This window comes from Cicer arietinum, chromosome 7 (genome assembly GCF_000331145.2).
Source record: "Cicer arietinum cultivar CDC Frontier isolate Library 1 chromosome 7, Cicar.CDCFrontier_v2.0, whole genome shotgun sequence".
Lineage (NCBI taxonomy): Eukaryota > Viridiplantae > Streptophyta > Magnoliopsida > Fabales > Fabaceae > Cicer > Cicer arietinum.
The window spans coordinates 9,480,383-9,497,324 of NC_021166.2; the positions used below are offsets into that span (position 1 = coordinate 9,480,383).

The 16,942-nt window shown below is 33.1% G+C and overlaps 4 protein-coding genes across 6 annotated transcripts; 1 reads left to right on the forward strand and 3 right to left on the reverse strand.

The window, feature by feature from the left end:
• On the reverse strand, positions 1 to 6,214 carry LOC101500385 (VAMP-like protein YKT61). The gene is made up of 6 exons (XM_004508828.4): positions 5,679 to 6,214; positions 4,977 to 5,074; positions 3,592 to 3,696; positions 3,347 to 3,412; positions 2,604 to 2,690; positions 1 to 328 (listed from the first exon to the last, which is right to left on the reverse strand). Exons 1-6 carry the CDS (start codon positions 5,869 to 5,871, stop codon positions 278 to 280), a joined length of 600 nt encoding a protein of 199 aa, XP_004508885.1. The 5' UTR covers positions 5,872 to 6,214; the 3' UTR covers positions 1 to 277.
• Positions 6,215 to 7,774: 1,560 nt separating this feature from the next.
• Positions 7,775 to 10,290, forward strand: LOC101500898 (probable apyrase 7). Its single transcript, XM_004508829.4, has 2 exons — positions 7,775 to 9,061; positions 9,722 to 10,290. Exons 1-2 carry the CDS (start codon positions 7,927 to 7,929, stop codon positions 10,270 to 10,272), a joined length of 1,686 nt encoding a protein of 561 aa, XP_004508886.1. The 5' UTR covers positions 7,775 to 7,926; the 3' UTR covers positions 10,273 to 10,290.
• Positions 10,291 to 10,986: 696 nt separating this feature from the next.
• On the reverse strand, positions 10,987 to 11,959 carry LOC101501227 (uncharacterized). The gene has a single exon (XM_004508830.4). It carries the CDS (start codon positions 11,846 to 11,848, stop codon positions 11,204 to 11,206), a length of 645 nt encoding a protein of 214 aa, XP_004508887.1. The 5' UTR covers positions 11,849 to 11,959; the 3' UTR covers positions 10,987 to 11,203.
• A 658-nt stretch (positions 11,960 to 12,617) lies between these two features.
• Positions 12,618 to 15,703, reverse strand: LOC101501538 (uncharacterized). Of its 3 annotated transcripts, none has more exons than XM_027336462.2 (6): positions 15,511 to 15,701; positions 15,219 to 15,371; positions 14,560 to 14,706; positions 13,834 to 13,986; positions 13,557 to 13,679; positions 12,618 to 13,169 (listed from the first exon to the last, which is right to left on the reverse strand). In XM_027336462.2, the coding sequence occupies exons 1-6, from the start codon at positions 15,637 to 15,639 to the stop codon at positions 13,089 to 13,091; spliced, it is 786 nt and encodes a 261-aa protein (XP_027192263.1). In that variant the 5' UTR covers positions 15,640 to 15,701; the 3' UTR covers positions 12,618 to 13,088. The 3 variants fall into 3 exon arrangements, with proteins under 3 accessions (XP_027192263.1, XP_004508888.1, XP_027192264.1); XM_004508831.4 differs by having other exon boundaries at positions 12,618 to 13,188; XM_027336463.2 differs by lacking the exon at positions 15,219 to 15,371 and having other exon boundaries at positions 15,511 to 15,703.
• Positions 15,704 to 16,942: the final 1,239 nt, after the last annotated feature.

Consider the following 16,942-nt stretch of genomic DNA (forward strand, 5'->3'; position numbering starts at 1 on the left):
TTCACCAAAACAATAATATATGCAAACCACTATAAATTATCATAGTATAAGCATCACAAGCAAGGTAAATGAGAATGTTAATTTGGCAACACGGTAAGACCCTTTGGCCAGTATTTGGTTCCCGTCTGCAATACATGTATCAGGAACATTACAGAATTTCACAAAGCAAACAATGGAGAGTGATATAGACATATGAAGCTATTTTCACCCCATCCAACAGCATCAACGTCCGAACAGGATTCAGACGAGCTCCCAGGATACTGATGGTCTTTAAAGCTTACAGTATTGAACAGCACTGATTGGTTTTTTTCGCTTGTTTATAGAACATCTGTTTCAAACGCCAGCAATCATATTCTTGTGTCAGCTCAGCAAAGTAAGTGGGAAATAAATTTCAATTCATATTTATCTCAAATTACTCTTCATGATATGCAACCAAATATGGTATTCAAAATAAACCACACTTCTTCGCACAATAAATGGAGTCAGTGATTTAGCAACCAAAACTGAAATAATTTAAGGATAGAACTTAGTCAAAGTTACTTATTAGGTCAAGTTTGTCATGTTTCTCACTAATAACATGCAAAAATACTAAGTGAAAACACTATTTAAAAAGATTTTCCCAAAAAAAATGGAAAGTAGTTGGTGGCTGTTTTAGCCTATTTTTAGTAAAGAACATGACCTAAGTTTTATATGTAATTAAATACCGAAATAGATATTGAAAAGGAAAAGTTTGAGATCATTAGATGCATAAATAATGATAGACAGCCTCATAGTCCAACCAAAGGCAATAAAGCAAGGAACACATGAAGAACCTATAGAATTTCGATTTTTGTTCAGTATTTCATAGTGGCAAATGATTATACTTAAGTAATGAAGCAAAATTTCATTCAAAAATAGCCTTGACTAAGTTAAGATAAATTCGTAAGAATGTTCAACATTGTTCGAGTCAATGTTCATTGCTGTGAAGAGCCTCGATGTGGTTCTTTCATTTTATAATAATTCTATAAACACAACTACATACTACAACTTGAAAAAAAATTAATACACAAATAAGGCAATCAAGAATGCTAACAATGCATTTTTTAACATACTCTTCAACACACTATGTGATTGGTCCATTTTTAAAAACTCAACAGATTTTTTTAAAAGATCAAATTACGAGACAAGTGCATTAACTTGTGAAAAAGGGACCAAACTTAGTGTGCATTGAAAAGTGAAAAGCGTTTAGCCAATATTTGCCTACATGGTACATTCCTGGACTCTATTGGCAAATAGCAAGGGGCACAACAAGACATTAATGCTCTGCTTATGTGGACCCGTACTCCCTTTTTGGAGAGGAATTAACATCTACACATCCAAATGGAGGGAGAGTTAGTTAGAGATCTAAAGTCTGTTTATAATAGGGAAGTTCAGAGACAGATGGTGTGTTCTTTTCATTTTCGGCTTGTAGGGGGTAATCACAATCGGTGTTCGTTCACCTAGGGGCATTTGCTATTACATTTTCTGCACTGTTTTTCATGTTTTCAGTAATAATATCTCCCTTGTTTATGTAGGAATTATTCTTATCAATTGGTGCTTTCGTTGAGAGTCGGGTGGAAGGAGGTTTCGTTAGAATACACATTAGACACTTGTGTAGTTGCTATTGATTTCACTCTGAAAAATTAGGAGTTGCTGCTGTAGAATTAAGAGTTGACGTTGAAGGAGCAATGGCTCAACTGAAGAGAATCGTTCAGCAAAATTGAGCTTTGCCAAGTCCTTTGCAGCACTGCATTCTGAGATACTTCTCAGGTAGGTTTCTGGAGTCTATTAGTAATATGAAGGAGCCCAACAAGATTCTAATTTTTGGTCGATGTGGGCCATTACTCCCTTTTAAGAGTGGAATTAACAAGTATACAACAAATTGGAGGGAAAGTTAGTTTAGAGGAGAGAGGCAACAGCTCTGAAGTCTGTTTATGATAGGGAAGTTCAACGAGAGCTGGTAGTATTCTTCTCATTTTGAGCTTGTAGCTTGGATCCAAAGGTGAACGTTCACCTTGGCTGGGAGCATTTGCTTTTACAACTATTGCACTGTTCTTCCAGTTTTCACTATCATTACATTCTCCCTTGTTTAGATAGGAAATAATCTTATCAGTATACCTCAATCCTCACAAGACAATTAGTTTAAAAACAAGAACGCAGACTCGTGACTTTTGGGCAATATTTATAACACCATATCCTTGGAGGTAATATTTTAGTTTTACTAGCAGCCTGTGAAAGTTCATTCTGATGTAGATAGCTCAGAAAGACAGATAGCACAGAGTCTATTAAGAAAAATGAAAGAACTCCTAAATTTGCATACTGCGCGTTTCTTCATATAATGTATTTCCTGTGATCACTAAAATAAAAGCATTGCCAAAAAACTAACCAGCAAAAACATTAATCACAGGAACGAAATGCAATTTTCATCATACACACTTGATGAATGCCATAGCCACATACACCAAAGCTTTAATAACAAAAAATAAGAAGAGCCAGACAAATAAAAGATGTCTGAATGTGTGTATGCATGCATTCATGCAAAAATCCCACAGGCAAAGTTGTAAAACAGGAGCTCTATTATTTACCTGTGACGCTGCACTCAGATCAGAACTCTTCTCGACTAAACTGTCCAGCTTCTCCCCTCGTGCAAGCACACTATCAATGGTTTTGTGCTGTTCGCAACAGAAAATCATCATATGGTGAGAGAAAATAATAAAGTCAATCATGGATAAACACTTCATCATTTGTTTGTGAACTGTGAAGTGGTTGGTAGAAATCTACACACCAGAAAACCATGGAGAGAACCAAAACAAGCCAATAGAGAGAAGAAGAAATGAGAAAGCCCACTCACCCACATAAAATTACTAAAAAACGTTTACCAAATTATGTTTAACAAGTAAATGTACATTAATATGAAACACAAACATATTTCAAAAATAATAATAAAAATAACAACAACAATAACAACAGCAACTGAATGATTGCTAACCAGCTGAGAGACATTATTAAAATCTACAAAATCACATCATGATGCTAAGAAAAAATACATTTGCAATAGTACATCATATTTGGTTCTGTTAGAGTGATGCTTGACTTGCATAACACTGGCATTTTCATCTAAAGCTATATCTATTTGGAAACCAGTGTGGAATCTCAAACAAGCAAAAATTTCATTTAGAAAATTACCAAACATATCACTGTTAGGTTAAGAATTGAATAACTGTGTGACAAAAATGTCTAACTAAAGAAAAGTAAATTTAGACGACAAAAAATGCAGGGAACCCATATGCTACTTTGCAATATAAGGTCGTGCATGCTTAACACTTACAAGGATGATCTTTGTTTCGTCCAACTCCCTCTGGATTCTCAACAACTTGTCGGCTTCAGCTGGGTCCTGAAGATATGATAGGAACATACAAAAAGGGGTTTGAGTCAAAAGTCATCATGTGAAAGGTTAGCAGAAAGAAGAAAACTTCTTTGACACAATTTTAAACATTATACACTTCTTTAATAAAAAAAAGCAACAACTCCCCTAGCTGAAGCCAATATAATGAAGAAAAGGTATTTACATGCCTGGAATTTCATGAGAGCTTCATTTAAATAGGGCCATGATTGAGTACTGTCTTCCTGAGCACTTCTCCATGATTCGCCAAAACTTTTTTGATATTCATCCAGAACCTGCAAGACATAATATTTGATTACCATCTATTAAAACAATAAAGTAACACGTGTCAGAAGCATTCCATCTGATATAACTAACATCTATTCTTATCCACCACCCAAACAGAAAGAAACTTAACCTTGCAAACACTCACTCGATAGACATAAAACTCTCACTAAAAACAAGATATTTGACCTTTGGAGGGCTTACAGGAGCTAATCAATTAGTCATGGTGCAGATCAATACTGGGCATAGGCAAAGTTGCATCGATATATAAAGACAAGTGGAGGGAAACAGATGTTCAGACACGAGATTGTTGTTGCCAAAATTGAAGGATATGAATTATAATGTCCAACCAGCCAACCAGGGATATATAACATATGATGGCCAAGGCACACAGGAAAAACATCTATAATGCTATGCTAATTAGGCAGTACATGTCATTCTTGCCAAACCAATTATTTTTTGTGATTTTATTGGATTTGGAATTAATACAAAATATTCATATTGGTAGTAGATAGGAGTTATAGAACCAAAACCTAAAACCTAGACCCTCAACTGTGCAATTAAAATCTAAAAAGCAGTCATCATTGATTTGACAGTTACCATCTGAGTATGTTCACTGGGAAGTGAAACATGATGTCATGATCAAGGTTAGTATAATATCAAGACAGTAAACCGTGACAAAATGAAAAACAAAGACAGCAAGTCTCAGCGGGATCCCCATAAATTAAATAACTAATAAGACATAATTTTTATGATCTTAAACTCGGTATTCAAAAATTGTGCAGCCAAGTCAGATGGGCCCACTTAAATACATTATTAAAATATCCTCAGCAATACAAAACACATAATTATCAAAGTTTAATGACCATGTCCCGACATCGTAAAAATGGACATATTCATTAAACTGTCAATACATATTCATTAAACTGTCTAATTATCATATACCCCTCCCACACAAACATTATCGTCCTAATTTTCACCCAACTCCTAATAAACATTATTGTATACCCCTCCCTCATAAGCATTATCTTCTAATTTTCACTGCAAGACAAAATGGGCCGACTACTCGCATCAAGAAATACTCGAACGCCTAAATTTGAAATGCCTCTAACTGGACGATTCCATTCAAAATGGACTGACAAAGCAAGTAACTAAAAATACATAAATTAAATTTTGCCATATATATATATATCATGTAGAAATAGGAAGGCATTGATATAATTATAACATAATGTGCTGGAAATAATAAATATAACAACATTAAACCGAAACACACTACCCTCACTCTGACCTGGTTTAGAAGAGAAAACGCACTCCGAATTGGATAGTGATCATCCATAAATCCCACTGCACAAAGGCCATTTCTGTTGTAGGCATGCACCTTGTACTCTACAAAGGAAACAGCAAAGTTAAAAAGATTTTCACTAACAATTTTGATAAAAAAAAGACCTAACAGTCTAACACCCCTCTCTCCAAAATTAACAATCACCTGATATAAAAACAAAAACACATGATCACATATCAAACCAATTATGATTTTCTACTACAAGTTTCAAATGCTTTATTTTGTCCCCCTTTCCCCAAAAGAAGTATTCAAAATTAGTGTTGTCAATTGCGGATAGCAGTTTGTTCAAATTCAACTGCATAGAGACAATGTTATAGTGCAGCAATAGCTCTTATTTCACAACACCTTATACTGAGGAGCTTAATGCAAAATAATAGTGATTTGTTCAAATTTTGGTACGCTTTACCGCTAATTGACAACACGGATAAAAATAATAAAAGGTTAACTCAACCTAGAAACGATTAAAATCCAGGAAAAGTATGAACTAGGTAGGAGCCCGATCCAGACAGATCAGCGAGAAACAAAAATCCATAAACTCAAAAAGCGTGATCCACGTAATTTAACTTCCGAAATTGATAATTAGAGAGGGGGAAATTATACATGAAACCCTAAGATGTGAGAATCTGAAGGAAAATTAAGAAATTAAACCTTCGTGCTGGACGGATTGACGCTGACCCTGAGGAGTGCGATTGGCTACGGTACGACCTACGAAAACGATGAATTCTTTGACGCTGGAGCGTTGAAAGTAACCGAAGTGGCTCACATCGGAAGCGTTCGAGAGAATCACCGATTCAGAACCATCACCCGTGGATTTAAGCACCAACAGAGCCGTGATCTTCATCTTTTTTTTTTTTCTTATGTTTCTCTTTTTTTTTTCTGTAAACTATTTCGCGGCTTTGTTTTTTGTTGTGTTTTTTGATTCGTACGCAGTTGGTAGAAGGAGCCGCGCCAAGGAGTGAATGGTAAATCACGCGAAGAATTTTATCAGGTGCGGAAGCGTGTGTGCTAGAATGCTGAAACTGCGGAGCTGGAACCAATGTGAGCGTTACTGTAAGGGTATTATTGTACTTGTACGAACTCTAGGGATATACTTGTCTTGTCAACGTGGGGAAAAGGGGGTGATGATCCACCGCTGAAATAATAAGCTTGTATTCAAGAGCCTGGCCTTTTTTCTTGGTGAGCTTGAAGAGTCTACGTCTAGCCTAAGAATTAATTTATTCAATTCAATAATAAAAATAAAAATAATAGATAGTAAAAGTTTAGTCTTAGCAAGAAAACAAAAACTAGTCTATTTTTCCTGGGTAAAAGTTTAGTCTATTTGGTTGAACGAAGTAGAAGAAAGTAATTTTTAAAAAATGAGAGAATTCGGTTCAATGATACAAAAGATAATAGTTTTAATATATACCATAGAACGAAAAAGAATTTAGTTCAATAAAGTTGATTGATTTTAGTTAATAGAATAAGTAAAATTATAAGTTAAACAAATATTTTTTTTCTCTAAATCTCTTTATTTTTAGATGGGAGTTAAAATTGGTTATAGAGATATTTTTCTATTCTCTTATTAAATAATTGAATAAAAAAAATGAATTACATTCATATTTTTCTCTTCTTTCTTCTCCTCCAATCCAACCACCATATGATAGTCGAAATTTAGAGTAAACAATTTTAAAAGAATAAATATAAGTGTGTTAAAATATATTAATGTTTTAAAAAATTGAAGGAATAATATAATAATAATTTATAATATTTCACTCGTGATTGTATAAATATTTTTAATTTAAAATGAAAATTAATTGTTTATCTTCTTTTTCTTTTAAATTTCAATTTCAATATAAAAGTCATCGAATAATCTTTATATCCAAATACTATTTATACTCTTTATAGTTGATCAACAATGCTCAAACATGAAAAAAAAATTAGCTATTTTGAAAGTATATTTAAGATTGTTAAAATAGAATAATGAACTTAAAAAATCTCTAATTTTATCAATAGTTTGTAATTAAATAATTAAAATAAAAAATTTAATTAAAATTTCTTATGTTTAAAAAAACTAAATCAAATGCTAAATCAGCTAAGCTTTTAAGTTATGATTTGAATATTTTAAACTACAAAATAAGATAAAATCACAATTAAATTACTTAAACAATCAACTTATGTACATTTCGTTTCTTAAAATATTACTTTAAAACAATTTATAATCATTCATTTTTAAATTTTAAAAGAATTTATAATTAAATTCTTAACGTTTTAAATAATTTATAATTATATCTTTCAATTTAGAAATATAATTACAAATTATTTAAATATTAAAAGATTCAATTTTCGATTTTTAAATTTAAAGAAATGATTTTTAACTATCGAGAAACTTGTAATTTAATTATAATTTTTTTTTTAATTTAGAAATCCATTTAAAAGAAAATTAAATAGTTCGTGACCATCCAAAATATAATTCTTTTTTAAAACACAATAATTTTATTTTTACATGTAAAAACACACGATCATATAAACTTTTAATTTTATTTTTTAACAAAGCTTTTAATTTTGTTAAAAAAAAATTGGCATTGAAGATGTGAAATAGTAGAATTCCCAAGAGAAGGAAAATACTTGAAATTTGCATTCTCCCATCCTCAACCCCGATCTGTTGCTGGGTCCTTCACGAGTTCTGTATCAACCAGATTATCGCGGATTATGATCAAAGTAGCACCTGCTTCTTCTTTATCCATTTTTCGGTTCTGCAGTGCAAGTTGCAGTCTAAGTCTTCTCTCTCAGGTAAATTCATTTCCTACAGTATTCTATAAGCTACATACAGAGAGATATATAGCTAGTAAATGTTGCAAGCAATCAAACTCGCTGTTCTGATAATAAAGGGGTTGACTCCAATTAATTCGTTTCTCTAATGGAAGTTCCCAAATCCCCTTCCAAAGACAAACGATTCGTCACCAAACATAAATGGTTGTTTAAAATTGTCGCAGTTTTTTTCATTGCGATGCTGTTGTTTCTGGGATTCTATCTTGAATCTTATAGTCGGAAACCAAATGCGTCGTCGTATTACACTGTTGTTATAGACTGTGGAAGCACAGGGACACGTGTTAATGTTTATGAGTGGATGCTTGGGAGTGTTGTAGGTAAGACAAATTTACCAATTTTGCTACATTCATATCCTGATAGTAATAACAATGTAATAACCAAAAAGAGTTCACTTTGGAAAACCTCTTGTCAATATCACTGTATGCAAACCGAACCCGGGTTAGACAAATATGTTAATGATTCTTTAGGTGTAAGACAAGCTTTGGAGCCTTTGATTGTATGGGCAGAAAGTTTAGTGCCGCGTGAAATGCACCGTGAAACGCCTATTTTTGTTCTGGCTACTGCTGGACTGAGGAGGATTCCGAAGGATGATGCTTTTCGGGTTTTGAAGGATGTTGAAGCTGTTGTGAAAGATCACTCTTTTATGTTTGATATGAGGTGGATAAGGGTTTTGAGTGGGAGGGAGGAAGCTTATTATGGTTGGGTGGCTTTGAATTACAAAATGGGTAGCTTTGATGATCATTCTGGGTCGCCCACTTTGGGACTTGTTGATTTGGGTGGCTCGTCGTTGCAGATTGTGGTGGAGATAGATCGTGTTACTGGGGACAATGAGCACGTGATGAGACCAGACTTCGGGTCATTTGAACATAGGATTGTGGCGTATTCGTTGCCTGCATTTGGATTAAATGAAGCGTTTGATAGGACTGTTGTTATGCTCAGAAATAATCAGAGTGTAGAAAGAAGTAGAGGTGCATCTGAACTCAGACATCCTTGTCTGATGTCTACTTTTGTACAAAATTATACCTCTGGATTTGATGCCACTGACCAAAAAAATCATAACCAACTCCAGAAAACCGAACTTCATTCTCTAAGTCTTGTTGGGAAACCGAATTGGGAACAATGCAGAGAAATAGCTATTGCTGCTGCTATGAACTTGAGTGATTCCCAAGTGTCACATCAGGCAGTTGGTGCAAATTGCCAAACAAGTTTATTTTCTGGCATTGGTAAGTGAATAATTATTTGTTTGTATTTTTTTTTTCTCCTAGCATCTATTAGTATGAAAAACACATGTTGATTGAAATTTCTAATCTTGATTTCTGCTGAGCAAATGTTGGATCATCACTCATCTAAATAAGCAATGTGCAGTTTGTTACTTTGTTTTATGTCTGGTGGCTATAGTTAGTTCTTTTCATCTTCTCCTCGACTCAACATCTGAACCATTCTCCAAAACTTTCCGTCGAACAATCATCAAAGGTGGTTTTGTTTCAGGTTTTATGAATGCATTCCTTGGAATGACATTCCCTGGAAACATTCTGATGAGAATGCTATTCCAAGGCATTTAAAAAAAATGTTAGGTTGATTTATAACATTCTTAGGAATCTTTTATAGAAGTTCAATGCAGAGGAAGTTATTGGGATAAAAAGGAAACTTCACAAAATTTTATTTTGATATCATAGGAATCAACTTTCCCATCCCCCTCTTGGGACTGAAATTCACAGAATGTTTGTGGAAATCTTTTGTACCCGGAAATAAAATTTTCTGCCTTGTAATAGACATGGTGATAGTCATTTCCTACACATATATTTATGGGAACATGTTGATTACTACTTGCTAACAAGTTTATTCAAATTGACTCTTACTCTGTTTCATTATATTCTTTGCAGGCACCGGTGTACTTAATTCAACAGCTGTTGCTCACCCAACAAAGCGATTTCATGCTTTATCTGGTTTCTTTTTTGTCTACAATAAGCTAAATTTGAGGCCAAGAGCCAATTTAACAATGATTTGGGAGTCAGGCAAGCAAATATGTTCAGATTTATGGGCTGGTTTGAGCAGTATTTCAGAAAATCCAAATTATGCTGGACAATTTTGTTTCCGGGTGGCTTATATGGCATCATTGATTGACTATGGTCTATGTCTTGGTGACATAGAAATGGAATTTGGTCCTGGTGATGTGTCCTGGACATTAGGAGCTGCATTGGTTGAAGGGAAATTTGAATGGTTAAATATTTCAAGCCACAAATCACATACTATAATTTCAACTTTAAAGAATGTGAAGGTCTTATCTTCTTCAACTTCTCTCTTTGCTGTCCTTCTGTTGCTCTTATTGATTGTTTATTGTAGTCAAATCAAGTTACCTATGCCAAGCAGAAGGGCTTCTGCTCCTGGCTTATCTTTGCCATCCTATACTCAAACAAGACATCGAGCTAAATAATATTTCAGCATACTTGTATCTTTCCTTTGCCATCCTATACTCATTTTGAAAGGACATGATACTGAAGATTTTAGAAACCAATGATATTATATAGGTATACTCAATTTTTTTAAACCATATGCCATTACGAAACTAGCTTTTTTTTTTTAAAAAAAGTTTTTGGTGTCTTCTCTTCAAATATCAGTAAAAAATGCTTGAGAGTTTTTATGCGTTTGCTGCCGCTGTTTTATTTTTGCCCAGAAAACATAATGTGCATTTTGAATTGATATAATTTTGAAGCAAAATTTTTTAGTACTTTAATGTCATCCAAGACGTACGGTGGGTTCTGAACTTAAGTATATAAGGCTTGAGAAGTTGAAAATGTGTCTAGTCATACTATCGATTTTTGTCCTTTGAATCATAACGCACAATATTAGTAACTTTCTCTGTTTGTGAACATCAAATATAAAGAAAGAAGGGGTTTTTTTTTTTTTAAATGAAATCTGTCAGGGTATAAACACTAAAAACATTCTTGTTTCCTTAATATGATATTTACTTCAGTCGTAGTTTTTCTTTTCTTGATTTTGTTGGCCTGCTGGTGGATCCTGTGACAGTGGGCGATAGCTTTCACTGGCTCCCGACTCCTTACTAATTAGACTAGTTAGAGTTAGCTTTTAAATTTTAAAGCAATGTTGTATGGAATAAGATATAAGACAATGAACTTAAGCCTTCTGATTAGAGAGAAAAATATATTTTCTGTAGATTTCATGATAATGAATCAGATAATTTTTGAAGCAACAAAGGTTCATCTCTTTTGACATTATTAGCAATGACATCCTGTTACATATATGCTTCAAAATATATAAAATTATAAACATAAACATATATACAGAACAACAGGGAGTAATCATTTATGCTGAAATCATTTAGAACAGCTATCCTTCATCAATGATCAATATGCTGCAACCCCAACTAACTGACATCCAAATTCAGGGGCATGAATATCAACCCAAACCTCATTTTTACGCTTAACAATCCTAAAAGGAGTATTATACTGTGCAATCGAATAACCACGTTGACTCTTTGACTCACCCCACGGAGATCTACTCAAACTCCTATCCAGCTTCTCCGCCTCTTTCACAATCCTCTCATCCTTAGCAAATCCCGAGAACTTTCTCACAGCAACACAGTGGCTATCGAAATCATAGGGTTTGATATTCAGTTCCGGAAGCGGAACCGGTGGATTATCTTGGAACTTGACCGGCAAATACAGACTAACATAATAGCCTTGGGATCCAAGGGGTCCGGTTTCCGGTACCATGGTAGTTAATACTGGAGAAGTCATTCGAATTCGTGAGAAATTGAGATTGGCACATTGTGTGAATTGGAATAGCCTGTGGAAGCCGTTCCATGTGGCTTTCTCGAAGGAGATGTCTATGGCGGGAGCGGACATCCAGACGGAGCTTTCATAGAGTCTGATCTCAAATTCGGATTCGGAGTGGATGATGGTGTACTGTGGGGATTCAGTGGCAGTTGCACAGCAAATAATAGCCATAATAATAATCAAACACATCGCCGCGCTCCGTGCTTTTCCCATTCTCCCCTCTCCACGCTCTTTCTATTCTTCGCTTGTATTAGTACTATGTTTTGGTCTCAAATGATAGTTGTTGACCACGTTGCTTACTCTCAAATGATATCCCCCACAAATGTGAAATTTTTAATTTTTTTAAATACCAATTATCGAGTTTAAAATACTGACTGTCTTATCTTGATTCATAAGTTCACATTTTACAAATATAATGCAAATGTTGGTCATCCCCTTACAAACACATTGTCGTTTTCACTTTAATCTGCTGGTAATTCCACTTTTTCACTTCACCTTCCTTTCTACGAATCAGCCATGTGATCTAGTATTTATTTGGTTTGCTCAGAAAAGTTGGAAGATGTCCTGATTAATTTATGTCAGCAATTTTTATGAGAGACATTGTATCTGGTGAATGTCCTTTTGTTTAATTTGAATAGAGAATTTTTGTTAAATAGGTGCAACTGTGATGCAGAATTGTGGAGAAAGTAAAATTGGAAAACATGTGATCCTGATTGCTAAATAGTGAAAATATAAGACCATGTCCATGAGCATAATTGAGGACAAACAGACAATCTTGTTATTACTGAAGAACTAAAAGCAATATTTTTTTTAAACATATTTAGCATTTTCATAAACCAAATTTCAATCAGTGTCATAAACTAATTTCAATTAGTGTCAAGTGTCAACTTAATGCAGCGATTATGTATTCTCATGAACTACTATTGAATACTGTAATACTCATTAACAAGAGAAATTGAATTTTGCTGAGTACTCATCACAATCATAATAACAGTCAAATCTTGTATTTGCAGCACTGGAATGATTTAAGGATAAAGAAATATCATATGTATTTCAAATTCCATTTTGTACCACTTATACAAGAGATTTTGTTCAAAGTATAAGATGAAAATGCACAAAACAAAAACCAATAAACTGAAAATGCACTCTTGCTCCTCGGGATCGGATAGCATAAACAAAACCTGTGTCTTCCAGGTATATGAATTTGTATCTTCAGTATTTCCTTTATATAATATTACTCTTAAAAGGAGCTGATTTCAATCTCAACTCACTATATAATTCCCTTCTCTCCAGCATAACTCCTCTCAGAATTCTCATGAGTTTTTAAAAGCAAGAAACTACTTTTTCCTAGTAAATATATGGTGAGTTGCTGTTGTCAGATCCACATATTGGTCTTTGAAAGTCCAAGATAAATGGTAAACAATAGTAGCTCTGTAAATTTTGCTGCAATTTTTCATATCTTCCAAAAGTAACTTTCAATTTCTGAAGTCTGGTGGCAAAGTTTTGTCTGTAAAATATTCCTTCCTGACAGTTTCTGCAGAGCAAAACCTTACCTGTAAAAGTATGAACAAAATGACAATGGGGCAGTCATGCCAAACAGTGCTGAAAATAATCTTTTAATTTTGTATCACTTCAAAAAGTGAGTCAACTACTCAAGTGGTTAATGAGCTACTGATCATGAGTAACTTATTAATCAAACAATAAAACCATCTTAACAACCCCAATATCTTGAGCATTCTCGCCATGATTAATAGGGCAAAAGACAAATATAATGGTAGAGAGAAAGTGTACATGATTCAGGTGCAATAGATAAAAAAACAAATCAGGCATATATTAGCTACATTTCATTACAAAGGGAAGAATAGCTTTTTTTTTCTTATATAATAAAAAATGAACATTTAAAATGTGTGCTAACACTTACCAGAGAAGCATATGATTTTAACAATGGCTTGATGAGCTGCCAAATTGGCTTAAACACAAAAGGAGAGTCCACAAATAATACTTGAGACAATCGCTTGGGATAGTAATAATAGAACACATCAAACTGCCAAAAATAAAGAAATGTATTAGACTTTATGATGCTCTTTGAACCATTTATTTCTAGCAAGGTAATGTAGTTCATGAACACAAGTCAAGTTAGGTGATGCCACTGTGAACTTCTCAACTAAGGACATTAGCAGATAGTAAAAAAAACATACCAAGAATGTCAAGTATTTCAGATCAGCATTTTCTGTACCAAAACCTCTTAGATCAAATATTCCAAGTATCTGTTCTTTCCCAGTTGGAAGCTTACTCAATGCCTTCTCGATTAAGAAAACACATAACCTCTCATCGTCTGCGGGGTCCTGCGCCTGTGACATAACTATGCAAAATTAGGCGGTCTCATTCCTCAAATTTAAGATCTATGACACGGAATGCAAGTGTCAATTGCAAATAATGAAGGTCTAGAAGAAACAATGGACAAGGTAAAACAAGGAGAGTAGAAAGAAGTGAAGAATGATAGACATGTTGTTACTAATCAGAGTGCCAAGGAGAAATCATAAATTATAAATAATTACCCTACAGAAAATTGAAAAACCATACTTCAGAGAAAGTTTTGGTTTCATGCATTTAACAGCATTTATATTCTCTTTGGATTTTTTGGTGTAAACCGGGTATCCTCTGCACGCAACTACAGAGACTAATCTCTCAAGGCTTGTGAGACCCAAATGGACGGGAAACTCTTCCTAAGAGTTTTAACAATGTTGCATGTCCAAGTTTGGGTTTGAACCCGATACCTTGGTTAAGCTAGAAAAGACTCTTGTCATCTTATCTAAGCGCTCTTCGGGATATTTTCTCTAAGAGAACATTAAAAAAGGAATAATATAAAGTAAAATAATGTGTTGAAATATTAACTACTAAAACTTCTAGTCTTCTAAACTTACTTTAGGAAAATGCTTTGCTGCTACCACCACAAGCACAGGTCGGTCATTGATATCTAGAAAGTCATGTACATATGCTTTTCCGGTTTGAGCAACATCTTTAACAGATTCTTCAGTCAATTTAGACACCTCAAAATCTTGACGCCATTTCTAATAAAGTAGAATGGAAATTAACAAGTACATAAAATTTGTAAACATGGAGTTGGTTGAGTAGGTGAAAATTGGAAACTGAAAAAGGTTGACATTTTTTAATTTAAAAGCAATTTAACATGAATATAATAACATAAGAAAGTAAAAATACAAAATAAATACAAATTTCACTTATTTTTCAGTTCCACCTCCTCAACAAAGCATATTCTAATTTTCTAAAGGGTAAAAAACACTATTTTAGTTCTTGAAAGTGTAAGACGCAGGCACTTTGATCCCCGACTCAGGCAAAAACTCAAATCTCAATTCATAGTAATAGTTTATGAAAGATACAACTTACTATCATAAAAGTATTTAAAAGATTCAACTTAATGTCAAAATTGTTCATGACTATTATAACATCAGGGATTAAGCTGAATAAAGTTTTGATGATTGGATGACTAATTTACCATTTTCTAAATCAATAAATAAATTGAAAAATTAATGATCATATATAATTAAGAGAAGAAGGATACAATGGCTTTAGTCAACTTAGAAATAGCTTCATCAACAGAAAATTTGCGATCTTTCAGAAACCATAGTATCATATCTTCATCATCCCTACCATTTCTACCAATGGGAAGGCTATGGTGTTCTTTTTCAAGCTTCTCCTTCACTTCCAGAACTAACTGGAAAGTTTTCGATAAAGAAAAAGAAAAAATCACATTTTGATATACCCTTTGAGATGTTATTATGAAAGTTGAGTAATTGTTATTGGGGTATGAATGAAGAAATTGAAAAGAGTGAAAGAAATAGAGAAATAAGAACCTTGCGTGAGTGATTGGGTTGCATTTGAAGTTGAAGGTTACTGCTCCGAACCACGAATTTGGTTCTAACGGAGAAAGTTGAAGCAAGACGAGGAAGAGTGGTGGTTGGGTACAGACGCAGTAGCGCCATTCAATGTTTCCTCTCTCAGTTTTCTTCCCAACTCTATCCCCACACGCACACACACTGTATCCAAATTGCACATTTTTTCCTATAAATACTTGCACTGTTTTATGTGTCTTTTTGTTTAAAACAAATCTAGATGTTAAGAAATTTAAAACAAAAAAATACTGGATCATTGTTTTAGTTTCTTAGTTTATTTTCTGATATTATTTTAATTATTTAATTATTTTTTTCTGTTTTAATTTTATATTTATATTTTTATTAATTAAGTTGGTCAGTTTCGTTAATTTTGATAAAGAAAACGTTAATTTTTGTAATTTGATTTATTTTGTTCATTTTCTAATTCATAAAATTATAAATCTATTATTAATTTCAATTTAAAAATCTGAAAATATATCAAGCTTATGACTCAATGTTCTTCACCAATCTCATATTTGTTTCTCAATTACATAATTCATATCGCTTTAAGATTGTCTTTGGAATTTCTTTCAATTTTACGAATCCGACGTGTTTGTATTTAAGCTTTTTATATTTTTTTATTGGTCTTTGACTTTAGATAGATTAGTGTTTGTACCTGCATAATGCTATTATCACATTAGATCATGTTTCAAATGTGTTTTCATGTATGTATGCTTGGCTTATGTATTCTTTTTATTTTAAGGTTGTCTTTGAATTTTATGTCACCAATGATTTGATGTCATCTCTTTGTTTTGGGTTTGATGAATTTTTTTGATTTGAGGTTGAGTTTGAAGATTATGGGTTTGATAAAAAAAATCTGAATTTTTGGATTGAAAGAGCGATTAAATTTTTAGTTTGATGTATGAAGATGGTAACGTATGTGATGAAGATGATAATTTATCAATTTTTATTTAAAAAAAAAATTAAAGAATGAACTTGGTGATTCACAAGGGGGTTTTCTAGAGAAGAATAATAGATTTGGGGATTTTTATTTTTTTTCAATTTGAAATGTTATAGATCCGAATGAATTTGTAAGTTATTGATTTGATAGTTTATGGGTTTGAACATCATAATTTGATGAATTTTCTTGTTTTTTAGATTGAAGGAGATGACAAATTTATGGATTTGTGAGTTTGAAGATGAGTGAGATGAAAAAGTTTAACATATTTTTGGATAGAAATTAACAAAAATAACTAAATTAACTAACAAAAGTATAATTAAAGAACCCAAACACACACACACAAAAAAAATGAGAGGACTAAAGTGAAATCAAAACATAAATTAAAGGACTAAAACAGTGATTTCACTAAAAAGTAATTTTTATTAAAATAATATTAAGCTAATGAGTAAAAAT